This window comes from Podarcis vaucheri (genome assembly GCF_965113315.1).
Source record: "Podarcis vaucheri genome assembly, chromosome: 5".
Classification (NCBI taxonomy): Eukaryota; Metazoa; Chordata; class Lepidosauria; order Squamata; family Lacertidae; genus Podarcis; species Podarcis vaucheri.
Genome location: NC_138763.1, coordinates 80235146 through 80252504, shown reverse-complemented (window position 1 = coordinate 80252504; position 17359 = coordinate 80235146). Strand labels below are relative to the sequence as shown.

At 41.0% G+C, this 17359-nt stretch overlaps 1 protein-coding gene across 1 annotated transcript in view; it reads right to left on the bottom strand.

The window, feature by feature from the left end:
- Positions 1-17359, bottom strand: part of PARG (poly(ADP-ribose) glycohydrolase) — a 69681-nt gene that overhangs the window by 37148 nt on the left and 15174 nt on the right. Inside the window, exon 7 of the mRNA XM_082222349.1 lies at positions 16620-16694. Within this exon, the coding sequence (XP_082078475.1) occupies positions 16620-16694 (75 nt within the window). The remainder of the gene's footprint in view (positions 1-16619; positions 16695-17359) is intronic.

The window sequence follows — 17359 nt, the reverse complement described above, 5'->3', positions numbered from 1 at the left end:
ACAAACGTGCCAAATAAATAAACGCAATAAATTTCAGATGCCAAAAAGCTATTATTCTCTGTGTGACCAACCCATGCCAATGAACGTTGACTTGAGGGGGGGGCTACAAGAAGACCCATGCATTCCTTGGCATCCACATGCATTTTCTTCATGGATGAAGACTTGTAAATTTTATGGCACAGTTCTTGCAATATTCTAATAAGTCTTCTGTTTATTTATGTATGACCTACATACTTCCACAGTGATCCCTATTTTTGGAAACAGATTTCTTTGTTACACAAATTGCATCAAATAAGAGTCTTTAGGCTGTAAAATAGCACTTTAACAGCCCCTAGGCTTTAATTGTAAGAGATAAATTCAAAACTGTGAAGGTGTTCTGCCAAAGTAAACATATTCCCAAGTAGTAACATATTGGAATGTTAAAGGTTGAATTTGGATTTCAGGAGGCAATATAAAACAAATACATATAAATTTAATTCAAAGAAAGACATTTAACCTTAAGCATCTATAAGACTGTCAGCTTCTGATAGTTCTTCTCCTTTGGGTAGCACTTCCTGTCTTTTAAAACTGACACATGAATAGTAGCTGCCATGCTTTGTTGACTGCCACAAACTCTATAGTCTCACTCATCTGGTGACAGATTATGGCACTGGACTTTGTCACAGCTGTCAACACTTCAACCTTTCCCTTATGCAGCTCTGGAAGTAAATGCAGTAAGAGCACAGGAGACTTCCCCCTTGAAACAGAACCACAACCAACAATTTCAGAGAACAGGTTTGGAAAACAAATAAGAACTGCACTTGCTCTGTTTAAAATGGGTATTTTATTTCTTTTTAACTCACCTCCATCAAAGGATTCCAGGGCAGTATACGGAATTGCAAATAAAATTAATTCACACCACGTATAAAAAAAATTAAACCAACAAATAAGCATACAAAATACAACAAGACAAAACACTAAAAACGGAACACAATTCCAAAAAACTACAATCAACTACCATCTAAAATGCCTGGGCAAATAAGAAGGTCTCTTGACACCTGCTTCATCCTGCTTTGGTCTGTCTGAATGTAAAATGGTCTTTCATTTACTTGCAGCAAATAAGTTAATCAATTAGCAAACTAGCACATTAGAATAAATGCATCAGGTATTAAGAATAAGGACATGTATAGGTTTGCTAAGGACCAGCCTCCAGAGGCTGCTCTTGTAGCATCTACCTAGACAAATATGGCCATCAGTCACTTAAGAATGAAAAGGGTTTATTGTTATTTTATTTTTATTATTTAATGAATTTATATACTGCCATGGAGCTCAGCCAGATCCAAAATAGGAAGTTATGTTGGATCTTGAACCTCTAAAAGCAAGGGCTTATTTGGTTTAGACTTGCCACATGGTGCAACAAGCAGGTATCTGAAAGCAAATGTATGATATGGGTACCTTTATCAGAGCAAGCTGATGCTACTCAGCTACTGAGTGGATCTATTCAGACTTAATGTTTATCATTACATGCATGATAGTCAGAATTGTGTCTCTCCCCTCCCCTCTTGTGGTACAGAAGTTTTAACTGTAAATTGACCACAGTTGAGTATTCTGTCTGAAAATTAAAATGTGGTTAATCTTAACTATGGTTGGTTGAAGCTGGTCAGCATCAAACACTACGGCTTCAACCCATCATACTTAAAACTAACTAGTGCGTCCAGATTCAGACAATACTTATTCCAACTCTCAAATTAACCCGAGGTACCACAGCATAATGTATGAAGCAGCCCTTTGTCACCAATTACTGCTCAAGTTCTACCTTCAGGATTCAGCTACAGTGGTACCTCGGGTTACATACGCTTCAGGTTACATACGCTTCAGGTTACAGACTCCGCTAACCCAGAAATATTACCTCGGGATAAGAACTTTGCTTCAGGATGGGAACAGAAATCGTGCTCCGGCGGTGCAGCAGCAGCAGGAGGCCCCATTAGCTAAAGTGGTGCTTCAGGTTAAGAACGGACCTCCAGAACGAATTAAGTTCTTAACCCGAGGTACCACTGTATTGAATACTGAAAACAAGAATATGCATTTTTCTTTAATGACACTGGTATTTTTTGAAACCTGCAGGAAAAGGGGCTATTTGTTACTTTTTCTTCACATATAATAACACTGCAGTACTGTTCATAACCCACCCCCCAACACACACACTTCCAACCACTTTTTATCCATATCCTATTATAGTGTATTGGTTGTCTCATCTTCTGAGCAACCTACACTTTGAAACAAAGTTGTATGATAGTATAAAACCTAGACTATATCCATCTTACCACCTAAGAGATGTCAGATTACTGACAGATACCATTTTTTAAAACTCTCATTTTAAAGCAAATTTTATTTCTCAGGAAAGGTACCTTGTTTACACAATACCGTGTGCCACTCACCAGAGAAATTACTTGGGTGAGTCTTATCAAGGTTAGAACATGAGTGATTGCTTACATGAAACCTAGTTTTAGCTCTGATCACCAAAGACCTGTATCAGCAAGAGTCCTGCTCATTTTAATGGGAATTTGCTCAGGCAGATTACACTTGAGGACTGTGCTGAGGATTCAAGGAGCTCAGCATATTATAAACAAGAGGTTAACAGCTCTAGGCCGAACAACTGTGACCTGCAGCTTCACAAAACAAATGTTCATCATGCAGTAAAAGTGGGCTTGGTAAGCAGCACCATAAGTAATGATCTCATAATTTTATAAACTGATCCTCCCAAATGCAAACCCTGAGCACACTTGACATCACAAAGGAGAAGCAAGGAAAGATAGCATGGGACAGAAATGCTGGTGTGAGTTTTTAAACTGTACAGTGGTACCTCAGATTACATACGTTTCAGGTTACATACGCTTCAGGTTACAGATTCCGCTAACCCAGAAATAGTGCTTCAGGTTAAGAACTTTGCTTCAGGATGAGAACAGAAATCATGCTCCGGCGGTGCGGCAGCAGCAGGAGGCCCCATTAGCTAAAGTGGTGCTTCAGGTTAAGAACAGTTTCAGGTTAAGAACGGACCTCTGGAATGAATTAAGTACTTAACCCGAGGTACCACTGTAATCTTGACAGACTAAACTAAGCATGTGATGCACCACACAAAAATGGCTTCACTTTCTCCTCTGTCTGCCCCATTTTAAATCAAAGGATGCTTGCTAACTGATTGATATTCCCCTTAAGAAGATGAATGTCTCCCTCAGACTAGTTGCGATTGCATAAGCTCAAACACACACATTCCCTACTTTTAAAAATAAAAGGGGTTTTGCTTGCTGGATTTTTTATAAACTAAGTGCCATGACTGATTAGGAATTGTCTTTACATGTGGCCATTTACTGCCACAGCATTCTTTAACAAAAGGAAGTTTCTCCTGCTATGTTAAATGAATACAAAACACAATTCCAGGAAAAAGCCTGTCTGCTGAATTCAAAATGAGTTGCTGTTTTCTGTTTGAAAACTGACTACAGTTTTCCCCAAAATGACAGTCACCTGCTTCTCAGTATAGCATAGCTTTCAAATTATTTTAAGCCATATTATTTCTGCATCAGAAAGACATTCCTTATTTTTAACACATTTCAGAACAGAATCAAACAAAATTAATAGGCACCATAAATGTGATTCCAGAAAAGAACTTAACGTAAAAGTGTGTTCTCAGCTAGCACTGTCTCTCCTATCTCAACAGATAGCCCCAGGCTGTCTTTATTAAGACGGATTATCTATTCACACAAAATCTGGTTATTATCCTGCATCTTCTAGCGCAATTATCCCATCAATTTCTAACTGAAGGAAGTCCAAGAAGAAATGTGATGGGAAATTGCACTGGAAAGTATGGGGCAACCGTCACCAGCTGGCAATGCCTCATAACCACAACACAAATGTGCCAGGAAGACAACTCAATAAGCAGATGACGTTGTATAACCTCTGTGCAGGTTTTATATGAATGCTCAACAGCCAGCTGGTCTGGAAGCTCCACCAGCAGCCCTTGATGTCCTGCTGGTCCTCAACCTGGCTTTCAAGCAGTCACTTGACTGGCCAGCAAAAAAGGAAGAAAGGATCAGCTCATTCTAAAAATATTTTTTACAGAAGCTTCACTACCTGGTTTCATGGAGAAAATTCTTACTATCCACAGTCAATGAAGTGTCCATTTACAAAGCCTAGTCTACATGGACCATGTATTAGCAGAGGCCACTGAGTAAAAAAACGCTTCAGCCTGGGGTCATTTCTTGAGATTGGAGGCAGAGCCATCTGAGCAAACCAAGAACCATGAAGGTGACTCCAGAAACCTGAATCAAATATCACTTGGTTGTATCCAAGACAGCATGAGCGTAGAGATGGCTTGCCCAAGAGGAGTTTCCTCCTCCCTTCTCCAGACTACACTCTCCTGAGTCCCCTGAAAAGCTTCTCTTGAGCCAACTCTCAGGAAGGTTTTGGGATATGGGGCTACAGTAGGAAGGGTAAATGGAGAAAATTGGTTGAGATTGCTTATATGTGCTTATTGTGCATTGGATGCATTGGCCCACAAAATACCGTATTTTTCGGACTATTGGACGCACCGGTCCATAGGACGCACCTAGATGTGGGGGGGGGGAAATAAAGGCAAAAAATATTTATCCCCCCCGCCAGGCGCGGGGCTGGGGCGGGGAAGCCCGAGCTTCCCCCTCCCCCAGAACGGGACCCAGAGCCATGCCGAAGCTGCGCGCAGCTTTGGCATCGCTCTGGGAACTTGCAGGGCTAGGGGAGGAGGAAGCCTTCCGCCAGCCTCCAAACCATGTCGGGAGACAGCGGGATGGCGCGCTGCGCCTCTCCCGCTGTCCCCCGAGTTTGCAGGGCTGGCGACGGGGAGGAGCAGGCTTCTTCCCCCGCCAGACTTCTAGACAAGTCGGGGGACAGCGGCAAAGGCGCGCTGCGCCTCTCCCGCTGTCCCCCGAGTTTGCGTGGCTGGCGACGGGGAGGAGCAGGCTTCTCCCCCCGCCAGCCTTCTAGACAAGTCGGGGGACAGCGGGAAGGGCGCGCTGCGCCTCTCCCGCTGTCCCCCGAGCTTGTGGGGCTGGCGGTGGGGCTCTCCTGAAGCCTGGAGGCTCCCCCCCCAGCCTCCAGATCAGGTCGGGGAATAGCGGGATGGCGGAGCGCCGCCATCCTGCTTTTCCCCGACCTGATCTGGAGGTTGTGGGGATGGTGGGGGGGAGAAGCAGGCTTGCTTCTCCCTCCCCCAGCCTCCAGATCAGGTCGGGGAATAGCGGGATGGCGGAGCGCCGCCATCCCGCTTTTCCCCGACCTGATCTGGAGGTTGTGGGGATGGTGGGGGGGAGAAGCAGGCTTGCTTCTCCCTCCCCCAGCCTCCAGATCAGGTCGGGGAATAGCGGGATGGCGGAGCGCCACCATCCCGCTTTTCCCCGACCTGATCTGGAGGTTGTGGGGATGGTGGGGGGGAGAAGCAGGCTTGCTTCTCCCTCCCCCAGCCTCCAGATCAGGTCGGGGAATAGCGGGATGGTGGAGCGCCGCCATCCCGCTTTTCCCCGACCTGATCTGGAGGTTGTGGGGATGGTGGGGGGGAGAAGCAGGCTTGCTTCTCCCCCCGCCAGCCTCCAGATCAGGTCGGGGAATAGCGGGGTGGCGGAGCGCCGCCATCCCGCTTTTCCCCGACCTGATCTGGAGGTTGTGGGGATGGTGGGGGGGAGAAGCAGGCTTGCTTCTCCCCCCGCCAGCCTCCAGATCAGGTCGGGGAATAGCGGGGTGGCGGCTCTGCGCCTCCCCGCTGTCCCCAGCTTTTGGGTGCAGGCTGCTGCCCCCAAGCCTTGCGAGCCCGCGGGACATCCCGCCGGGCTTGCAAGACTTGGGATAGCTTCCTGAAGCCTGGAGAGCGAGAGGGGTCGGTGCGCACGGACCCCTCTCGCTCTCCAGGCTTCAGCAAAAGCCTGCATTCGCACCATAGGACGCACACACATTTCCCCTTCATTTTTGGAGGGGAAAAAGTGCGTCCTATAGTGCGAAAAATACGGTAATGCTAATTTCAATTTCTAACATTTCAGGTTAAAGAAATACTCAAGACTACCAGCACAATACAAATGCATCCTCTAAACCAGGGGCAGCCAGTGTGAGGTTCTCCTGATAATGCTGGACTACAACTCCCATAATCTGCCGCCATTGGCAATACAGTGGTACCTCGGGTTACATACACTTGCGGTTACATATGCTTCAAGTTACAGACTCCACTAACCCAGAAATATTACTTCAGGTTAAGAACTTTGCTTCAGGATGAGAACAGAAATCGTGCTCCGGCAGCGCGGCAGCAGCAGGAGGCCCCATTAGCTAAAGTGGTGCTTCAGGTTAAGAACAGTTTCAGGTTAAGAACGGACCTCCGGAATGAATTAAGTACTTAACCTGAGGTACCACTGTACTTGCTGAGGCTGGTGGGAGTTATAGTCCAACAAATACCTGAAGGGCACCAATTCCCTGCTCTAAACACTGAAAGTGTGTCAGTAAGCTCAAGTTATTTAGTGTTGTTGTTTTTTTACACATAAATTTTCTATTCTTACAAGTTGTTAAAATGAATTACCAGCACCACAAGTGAAGGAGAGGAGAATGGCAAGCTGTACCCATTCTCTACTTCAGTTATTGTATGAAATGAATCCACTAGGAAAACATGTACAGCTGTCAAAATGCAGCCACTATCTTAGAATGGTTTTCTGATTAGAAAAAGCAAAGAAAAAGACAAGGTAATCTTCAGAGGAAGTAGGGGGAGGAAATCTCATTGGATTATGCAGGAAAGAGCCTTATTTGAGGGGAGGGGAGGAACATTTGACATTTATCAAAACCACAGACTGACACTTGGAAAAGAAAGGAGGAGACAGCTTACACCGACAGAGGTTAATTTGACTCTCTTTAATTGTTTCTGAAAGCTAAAATATGTCTCCTGCCAATCCCAGACTGCAATGATCTCTCAGGTGTATCTTACTTGACAAGCAATGCTTCATTTAAATGATTTCCATAATTTTAAATAAAGTTCAAATGTTTTATGAGAGTGTATAATAAGAATGTAAAATGTAAACTTCTAATTTTTAAATAAAGCATGAGATTGTGCTCCCACCAGCTCCTTTCACAGTTTATATATTTCTCCAAGGCTCATAATGAACTCAGGCTTGCAAGAGAGGTGAAAAATAATAATTAAAAAAGGCTTCTTCAGCTATGTTTGGAGAAAGAGAAAGATCAAGCAAGTAGGCTTGTATAGAGAAGACAGGGAAACGCTATTGGGTGGCAGAGAAAAAGCAGAATTGCTCAACACCTACTCTGCTTCTATCTTCACCCAAAAGGAAAGTAGTGCCCAGCCTGGTGATAAGAGAATAAAGGGTGCAAGGAGGGAGATGCAGCCCAAGATAGGGAAAGAGGTGGTAAGGGAACACATAGCTGCTTTAAATGAATTAAAATCTCTAGGGCCTGATGAGCTGCACCTAAGGGTACTATAGGAGCTTGCAGGTGTGATATCAGATCCTCTATCTATAATTTTTGAGGATTCTTAGAGCACAGTTGAGGTCCCTGCACACTGGATAAATGGTGACCCCATCTTTAAAAGGCGGGGGGGACGGGACCGAGGTAACTATGGACCAGTGAGCTTGACATCAGTACCAGGAAAGGTCTTAGAACAGATAATTCAACAATTGCTGCATATAAATGTTAATCTGAGCCCTTTGATATCAGTTTAAAATAAAGTCCATCCTGAGACACTTGAAATCTCGACTTTGAACACATACTTAAATCTTATTGTTGCTTCATCTTTAAAATGCTTAACTCATATATTCAAAATGCATATAGTCCACAAAGCAACCATCTTTCAATTCTAGAGTTTAAAGAAGTTTGCAATTTGTTCAATAAAAAAGGAATGTTTCTGCCCTTCTGCACAGGGGGCGGGGGGGGGGCGGGGAAACCTCCACTCTGCATCTGAAAGTTCAGTTTTATTAATACTGGATTCTGCAACTATAATATGACCTAGTATTTTTAAAGCGTACAAACTAAAATGAAACGGAGCATGGAGTAACAGGATAATATATTCTTGTGCCTTAGGTCATTCATTCCAAGCTTAAAAGCCTATGTTTATAGCACTGACCTCTCTCAGTACAGCTTGTTTCTTTTAGTACTGTCCAGACAATTATAAAAATGATTTATCAAAAAACCAGTCATCGGTACAAAGTGCTTATATATACTAGCTTTGCCATTTATTCTGGTTTTATTAATTGAAGCAACCATTTGATTAAAATTATATATGGGTTTTACATTCTACCTGACACGCCATCTATACATAGTTTGTAAGTCAGAGAACAGGATCTGCCTTATTTTATGTACAACACATAGTCTTTGAAGGCACTCTAGAAATAATGGCAAAGAAAGCAAAAACACTGCAATAAATATCTGGATTTTAGCTAACGACATATATCAGGCACCACCTCCTACGCCAAACAAGCGAACAGACATGAGGCAGGCATCCAAATATGTATTTTACCTATATAGAGCTTTCTGAAAAAAGGCTATGGCTCATCATCTGTATGTGTTCATAAATACAGTTGTTGTTGTTGTTGTTGTTGTTGTTATTAATTTATTATTTCTACCCCGCCCATCTGGTTGGGTTTCCCCAGCCACACTGGGGGGCTTCCAACAAAATATTAAAAATACATTAAAACATCAATCATTCAAAACTTCCCTAAACAGGGCTGCCTTCAGATGTCTTCTAAATGTCATATAGCTGTTTATTTCTTTGACATCTGATGGGAGGGCGTTCCACAGGGCAGGCGCCACTACCGAGAAGGCCCTCTGCCTGGTCCATGAAAACAAAAGTATTATAAATTTTCTTAGGACCAAACTCTGAATTACTATAATTGCATGGTTGCTGAAATAAAAATGGGAGGTTTATAAGACCCCCATGTGGTTGGAGGTGAGATTTAACCCTTTCCTGTACAGTCTCTATCCTGATGAATTTGCACCTCCTTTGAGTTGCAGTAAGCCTTAAGGCAGGCTTCCTCAAACTCGGCCCTCCAGACGTTTTTGTGACTACAATTCCCATCATCCCTGACCACTGGTCCTGCTAGCTAGGGATCATGGGAGTTGTAGGCCAAAAACATCTGGAGGGCCGAGGTTGAGGAAGCCTGCCTTAGGGAGAAAAGCTGTCATTGGGGCCCAACGCCTGGATTTTAACCAGGAACGCAGAAAGGGAAGACCTCAACCTCCCTTCCCTGTGCACTACAGTCCCAATGAAAATTCCCCACAGCACTTTGTATTATGAGTATCTTCTTAAAAACCAGATGTGCCTTAACATAAGAAGAGCCCATCTAGTCCAGCATCCTGTTCTCACAGCGGCCAACCAGATGCCCGTGGGAAACCCTCATGCAGGATTCAAGCACAAGAGCACTCTCCCCTTCTGTGGTCTTCCATAGCTGGTATTGAGAAGTATTACTGATACCAGCTGCAGAGACAGAGCAGAGACAGAACATAGCCAACATGGCTAGTAGCCATTGAAAGCCTTGACCTCCATGAATTCGCCACTCCTCTTTTAATCGTCTGCTGACCATATCATTACAGCCTCTTTCCTTCAGGATCTTTGGAATACCGTGGTACCTCGGGTTACATACGCTTCAGGTTACATACGCTTCAGGTTACAGACTCTGCTAACCCAGAAATATTACCTCGGGGGGTTAAGAACTTTGCTTCAACTTGAGAATAGAAATCGTGCTCCGGCGGCGCAGCAGCAGCAGGAGGCCCCATTAGCTAAAGTGGTGCTTCAGGTTAAGAACAGTTTCAGGTTAAGAACAGACCTCCAGAACGAATTAAGTACTTAACCCGAGGTACCACTGTATCTAGATTAACATTTTTATGAATCAGCTAAAAGCTAAACATTTAGAAGTTTTTGAAAATCTGCCAAACTTAACAAGTAGATGTTATGAAACAATACAAATTCTCCATCTGGTTTGCTTCAGGAGACCAACTCCACCCAGACAGTTTTCATAAACCTTTCAGTTTCCCCTTAACTTTAAAAACAAAGGCCAAGACCAGTCGTTATTATATGAACTACTTGCATAGGCCTGTAATTGAATTCCAATCTGCATTTATTGTTTTATCACTTGTTGTTTGCCACCCTAGGCTCCTTTGGGAGGAAGGGAAAGATAGAAGCAAGTAAATAAATAAAATAAATAGCATACCTGCTCTGGATGGAATGCTTTCACTTCCTTTTGTAATTATAATTGTTTTGTTTTTAGAATTGTGTACTATCCTGCTGTAGTCCCCTTTGGAAGCTTGTGGTGAAGAGAAGGTAAGAAATCTTAAAATAAACATGACTTATGCACATTTTGGACTATGTCCATCTACAGTGAAAGCAATGCTTTGACTTTTCCTCATTTAAACATGCATCTGAAATTAAAGAAGATTAGCAATATTCAGGTCTAGAGGAATTTTTTTTTTTCCTGTAATGGAAGGGCTCCCTCTTCTGTTGGTATTTTAAAAACACAGTTAATACATGCAAGCATATTATACAGAACTATGCATCTGGAGTGCAAGTTAGCTAACCCAAGCTAATAACACATGTGTTTCAACACATTTACCTCAAAATATAATCAACTTGTTTCAAGGCAAATTAAGTTACATAGGTATAGGCCAAGAGCTCAGAACTCAAACCACAACCTTAATACACCTCCTGAATGTTATGTCGATTCCGCAAGAGATACCAAAATTGTGTTATTTTGACTAGAAACCATTCTTATAACCCCAGTAATGCAGACAAGGACCGAGGAATTAGTGACTTGTTTAAATACACCTAGAACCTTAATCGTTAATGTGAGCTGTAGCTGGGGGAGTTGCATGCTCCCTTCCCAGTTCTATGCCACAAGGTTGGGAGACTTTATATTCGAATCAACTTAGGAACAGTGTGGTTATCATAATCTACAAGTAGGGAAGTAGCGTGCAAGTTGAAAACCTGCATCTGATTTCAGTATGTGTAGTGAGAGAGTAGGCTGGAGCAGATATAACATTTAACCAACGCAATGTTGCACCATGTAATATACTCTTGTCATTCTCACTCCAACCAAATCTCTTATATTGAGCATTCCATAGCAGGCACTTGACCCTGTAACTACTAGTAGAAATTAACCCTAAGCTTTACTTCAATGTTAGATCAAGCAGATCTCAACACTCTGTGGAATCAAGAGGAGTAAAAGAGTGGCCTACATGTCAGACACAAGGCTATTTCTGCATATTCTAAAACAAGATATCCATGTCTGGACATCACAGTAAGCCCAAGTTCTTCCATGTGGGGTCTCCAGATGAGAATTCTTATTGCTCTCAGCCAACTTAACCGACAGGAACAAGCCAGCTTGAATCATGGCATCTTAAGCTCTCTTCAGACATTTACAAAAATATCTGAATTATAATCATGAAGTGGGAGCAAGATAAACTGCTTATCACTTCAGTGACAAAAGCAGTAATTTGTGCTCATAAGTGCACAGAGGTACATTAACAATGCTTATTTAGGGCAAGATATTGCTTGTAACAAATATAATATTTCATACATACTGGAAGAAGGACAGAGGGCTCCAGAATTGGTGTGCGGATTTGTTTGAGGTTTTATTAAACTACAACTTTTTTTAATGATTTTGTACACATCGTGCTTGCTTACTTCAACTAAAGCTCAAAGCTAGCAAGTCTTCATTAGATTATCACACTCAAATGCAGTATCTTAGTAGAACCGGTTGTGTTTTAAAAAACCAACAAAAATACTAAGTAAGTGCTTTCTGAGTATCCAAGTAACTGTTAAATCAACAGTCATTTGTCTGATCTAAATATCTACACAGCACACACACACACACACACACACACACACGGTAAGGGGAAACAGATGCACTGATGTGAGCTTGTAGGAATATAAAGGCTGGCTCCCACAGTGACATACAAGAGGGATAGTTCGTATTATCCCTTTCAAGTGTGCATCAGCAAACCAAACAGGGTACAGTCCTCTTTAGTTAGGAGATACAGACAACTGTATAGGCAAACCTAAGCATTTCTGCTCTGAAAATAGAGCTTCTCACTTTGGCTATATATACAAATTACTACAGAATGAATATCAACAGCAATATCATAGAAAAGGCTGAGCTACAATTCAAGACAAGCATTTAACATCCTTGTCTCTCTTCTTGAAATATACATTATTGACATATTGGGAAAATCCCTATCTACAGTTTTTTTCCAGATGGTCATATTATCCCAGCTGTAGCATGCCAGATGTTTTACGTTTCAGTTCTAATTAAAGATATTAGTCTGAATAGCTTACAATTTTAGGTGTATAAGTACATTCAGCTGAGATCCTTTTTAAGTTTCTTACAAGATGCGCAAGTCTGAGAAATAGGTTAATTTTGTCCCGTGTTGTCATGTAAGATCAGTCATTTGGTACTGTGCTTTTCTAAAAGCCTTCCTCGTCTAATATTATCATGGTTAAATGAAGTCAACCATTCCACACGGACACAAAAGCAACTCACGTGGAGAATAGGAAACAGAAATAGGAAGTAGGAAAAGTGCCATATTCTCTCTTTTCCATCCAAAAGTCAATTAAATAATGGAGAGCATATAGAGAGATTTAACCTCTCTCAACTTCAAGCCCATATGTTCTTATTAGAGCAGCTGCTGCACAAGATCAATCTCATAACATCAATGGCCCATTCCCATTGCTTTGCTTTCTGAGAAAAACAAGAAAGGGGTAGAATTTTTTTAAAAAAACAATCAAGGATCTTGAATGTCTCACCCATTGATGCTCCTAGCAAACATTCATTTGGAAAGCAAACTGCAGAATTATAAACTTGGCATTTGGTTAAGGGGGCATGTCACAAACTTGAATTGCATATGTCCTTAATCTTCTCTTAGTGACTCCCAAGAAACTTTAAGCTCACCCAGTGCTTGTGTAAGGCTACTGTTGGCTCCTTATCATTGTTGACTTATTTCAAGTCAACAATAAATCCTTATGTGTCTCATTAATAGGACCAGCTCTGGGAGCTAAATTAAAATGGAAAGGGATCCTAATAGCATGGAGGCCAAAGGTTCTTCCATCTCTTATTTATGACTAGGGAATAATCAAGGCTGGACTGTGTACATTCATCAGAAAGAATTAATGGGCAACATAGGCCAACAATGATCATTACTTTTGAAAAGCAATACTACTATAAAATAAGATACACCCTTTAAAAAAACCCAACCAGACACTATTCACTTAATGCTGCTCCTTGTGAATAGCAAAAAAATGCACTATTTCATTAATTTACCTTTCATTTATATAACTGTTAACCATCAGAGAAGAATGAAAAATAAATCTTTGATTAAAGATACAGGCTTCTAAAAGCATTCATTAGTACTGATGATCTTTATTCTGTAACTTACTGGAAATCTATTACAATTCCTTTGGGAGGAGAAAATGCCAAATTAAGTGAACTGATACATTAGGAATATAAATTATCGGAGTAAATGTTTGAGATTTAATTTAGTGGAACGTGACACAAGTGAGCCATAAAATACAGCTCATTACTTCCAGCAGCAGGTAAAAGGAAAACCAACATTAGCAGATTTGATTGATTGATTGATTGATAAGATGTCATTTTTACTAAAATAGATTAAATTCTCATCTTTAGAGGACTCTGCTGAAAGAAAATAGCTGCTAGTGCATAGCTACAAAATATCTTGCTCAAATGCTAGTGGAAAGGTTTGCACAATGCTATTATTAGTAAGTTCCACAGCAGTTCTCTTGTTTCCTCAAGCAGAAGTACATATTTGGATTTAGTATCACTTTATCACTCAACATTCTAACTAAGGTATACGTATTACCCTAAGGACAAATATCATTTTGAGGAGCCACTGCCATCACCAACCTCCTTTCTGCAGTACTGTACACAGGAAGTACCTTAGTTGAATGCGTCTGAGGTGGATTTGTAGTAGACAACACAACTCTAACTCAGTTCTTTACTCTTCACTTCAGACTCCCGTTTCTTATCATAGGCACCTCCATAGTCCACTTACTATTCCTTCACTAAACAGGCTCAAACAATCCAACAGGCCTCAACTGCAACACAGACAAAATTCCATTCCACCCCTACTACTCATACAAAGACCTCCTGGGCATGACCAGAAGATACCTCCTACTACATAAGCGCATCTGTGCCTTCATATATACTTTCCTTGTTTGAGGGCTAACCCCCCACCCAAAAAAATACCCAACCCCCCTCTAGCCCTTCATAGTCCAATTACCTAATAAATTGTGGACACTTTAATTGTGCGTGTACACACATACAGAGATTCTGCCACCCTAATGTCCTGATGGATTAGATCCAACATTTATCTAGTCCAGCACCCTATTTCCAACAGTGGCCACAAGCAGGACCAAAGCACACTGGTCCTCTTCCTTTCATCTTCTCCAGCAACTGATAATTTAGATACTTCCAGGATCAGAAACAGCATGTAACAAACCATGATACTGAGACTAGGAGCCATCAATATCCTTACCTTCCATTAATTTGTATAATTTTCTTCTAAGGCCATCGAAGTTGGTGGGCATCACCATCTCTTGTGGTAGCAAATTCACAATTTAACTAACTGCTGTGCAAAGTGGGTTCTCTTCCTTTCCTGAATCTTCTACCACTCAGCTTTATAATATTCTAATATTTGAAGAGGGAAAGGACTTCTCTTAAACCACTTTCCCCACATAATTGTATACACCTCTAATATGTCCCCCACTTACTCACTTTTTTCTGAATTAAAAAGCCCCAAACACTAACTTCTACTCATAGGAGAGCTTTAACGGCCCCCTGATCACTGTGGTTTCTCTTTTCTACAATCATATAAACACTAATCACAAGGGCTAGAAACGTCTTCATTTGTATTAAAAAAAAAAAAGGTAGTAGATAGAAGATAGAAGCTGCCGTGGAATCTGGCATTTTGGGGTCACAGTTTATTATCTACAGAGTGATCACAGTTACACGGATTTTAAGAATTGTACAGTGGTACTTTACTATTCTCCCTTGTCCCCTGTCCAGCCAGTTCTCTGATTTGAACTATTAGTCTCCCAAGCAAAAGGAAGCTAAGTCTACATGAAACATCTTGCCTTAATAAGAGTAGAAGATGAACAAGTCAAAGCATCAGCTATTGTTGAAGCTCTGTCAGCTTGCAGTATCACTGGGATCAAACTCTGCATTCCACCCCATCTGGCATGTTCAAGTTAATCGGCAATCATCTCCATTTAGTCCCCAAGGAAACTCTATTCCCATTCAATAGCTAGCATGCTCTGGAACTGCAAAGCTTTCGGCATCTGCCTTGGTAATTAACAGAATACCTCAAAGCTTTTGCAGTACTTAACTCTTATGCATAAGGTCAATTCTCTTTAAAATACATGCCTGAACAGTCAGTATAGTTCTTCAGTTTTTGAAGGATAGACAGAAGTAATTCAAAGCTGTCAGTTAACTGTGCGAGGGTTTTGTGCATGTGCAAGTATGCAAACAAAAGGATGGTTAAATAGGTCACCACCTTTTCTTCTAGTTTTACTCATTCAAGTAATGTCATGTGACCCAGTAATCATTTGAATGTGTCACTCTAGCTTTACTCCTTAAATTTCTAAGACATTTCAAAATAATTCAAAATAATTTACTATTCTAATAAACCAGAAAACATCACCATTCTCTTTTTACTGAACCCTTACTCCCTCTTCTACAAAGGCCACTGAAACCATATACTACTCTCTGTGGATGACATTCTCGACCCAATCCATCATATTCTTAAACTTTTAAGTGTCTCTTGCATGCTTTATTGCCATTTATAAGTGTCTCCTGTGTTTAACACTAGTTTAAAATACCCAACTGCATTTTTAATAATAGAAAGGGGAAAGATGGTGGTCACATCCTTCTACTTTTCAGTATTAATGAGTGGAATCAAAAACAAAACGAAATATTTTTGAATAGTACAGCCTCCGTCGTTTCTTGGTTTTGTCCAATTTCACTAACTACTCACTCAGGTGATGGATGTTACTGGAGAAATGTGCTATATGTTTAACTGAGACATCACACCAAGCGTGGTTTATGCTAACCATAGTTTAAAAAGCAAACTATTGTTTTAGCATCCAAATATAAAACAGGCAAACCATAGTTTAGGACATGTCTGCTTCTGTGTTCCACCATCCCAAAACTTAATTCTCTTCTCCATGGTAAAAGAACACTTGGAGGGAAGCAATTGTATTAACTATGACTTGTCAATTCAGGCATCACGTTAATCTGAATTTATGATTTGTAAACCCACTTCAAATCATGGTTTCAAATTCTGGTTTGAGGGCCAATCACCCTCAACTATGGTCTGTCCATTAAGAGCTCATGCCAAACCATACTTAAAACTTATTTAGCTATTATCGCCTACAAAGTCTGAATTGAGTCACAAAGTCTGTTCCCATTGTTCTATCTATAATTATCACTTCTGCACATGCTTCACTAAGTGCATTCACTTATTAACTGGTTAACATTACGAATAAATTATATTACAATAATGACAAAGAAACAAATAATGACAAAATATATATTTATTTCATTTTCCAATATGAAAAAGCTTGTTACCTTATCACAGAACTCAGTAAGGGCTGTGAAGTCCCATTTCTTGGCATATGCAACATTATATCTGAGTATAGCTTCCTATGAAACAAAAAGTGATAAAAAGGTGATCAGTAGGACAACTTGAATTTTGAGAAATCAGCACCCTCTGCTGGTCCAAGTAGTTCTGGACAATTTTTCAGCAATCCTTAGAAAACATACCCTGTCACAAGAAGATAAAGGAGAAGCAAAATTTCAGCAGACACAGAGTTGCAAGAATGGGCCCATTGATCCATTCAGTCCAATGCCTCCCACCCTGGGACAGAATTTCCCAAATTTAATTCATTCCCAGCAAAGGCCAATGCAACCCTTATTCTGGTAAAATCTTACCAATAGTAAGTTCAGAATTTATTTTCTTCAGTTACATACTTTTTACTGCTATTGATTTTAGTAATGGCACTTATTTTCAAAATCTTTGGTCAGTCTGATTTTCACAATTTGTGCTGATTTCATCTTTTTAATTCAGATTTTCTAATTATACACGTAATCGTACAGAAAGGCTCTTAAACAGGTTCGTTACCACAGTGCACACAGAATAGTGTAATCAATACGTGGCGGTATTTCCTTTCCAGAAATTCTCTCCATCTCACCCCCAATAACTTTTTAAATTCCATTAAGTTCAAAATGCAGTCTAGGGATTTAGCATGAGAGCTTTTTAAACAGGGAATGCTGCCAGACTTCATAAGCTAGTCTCCCCTCCCCCCCCT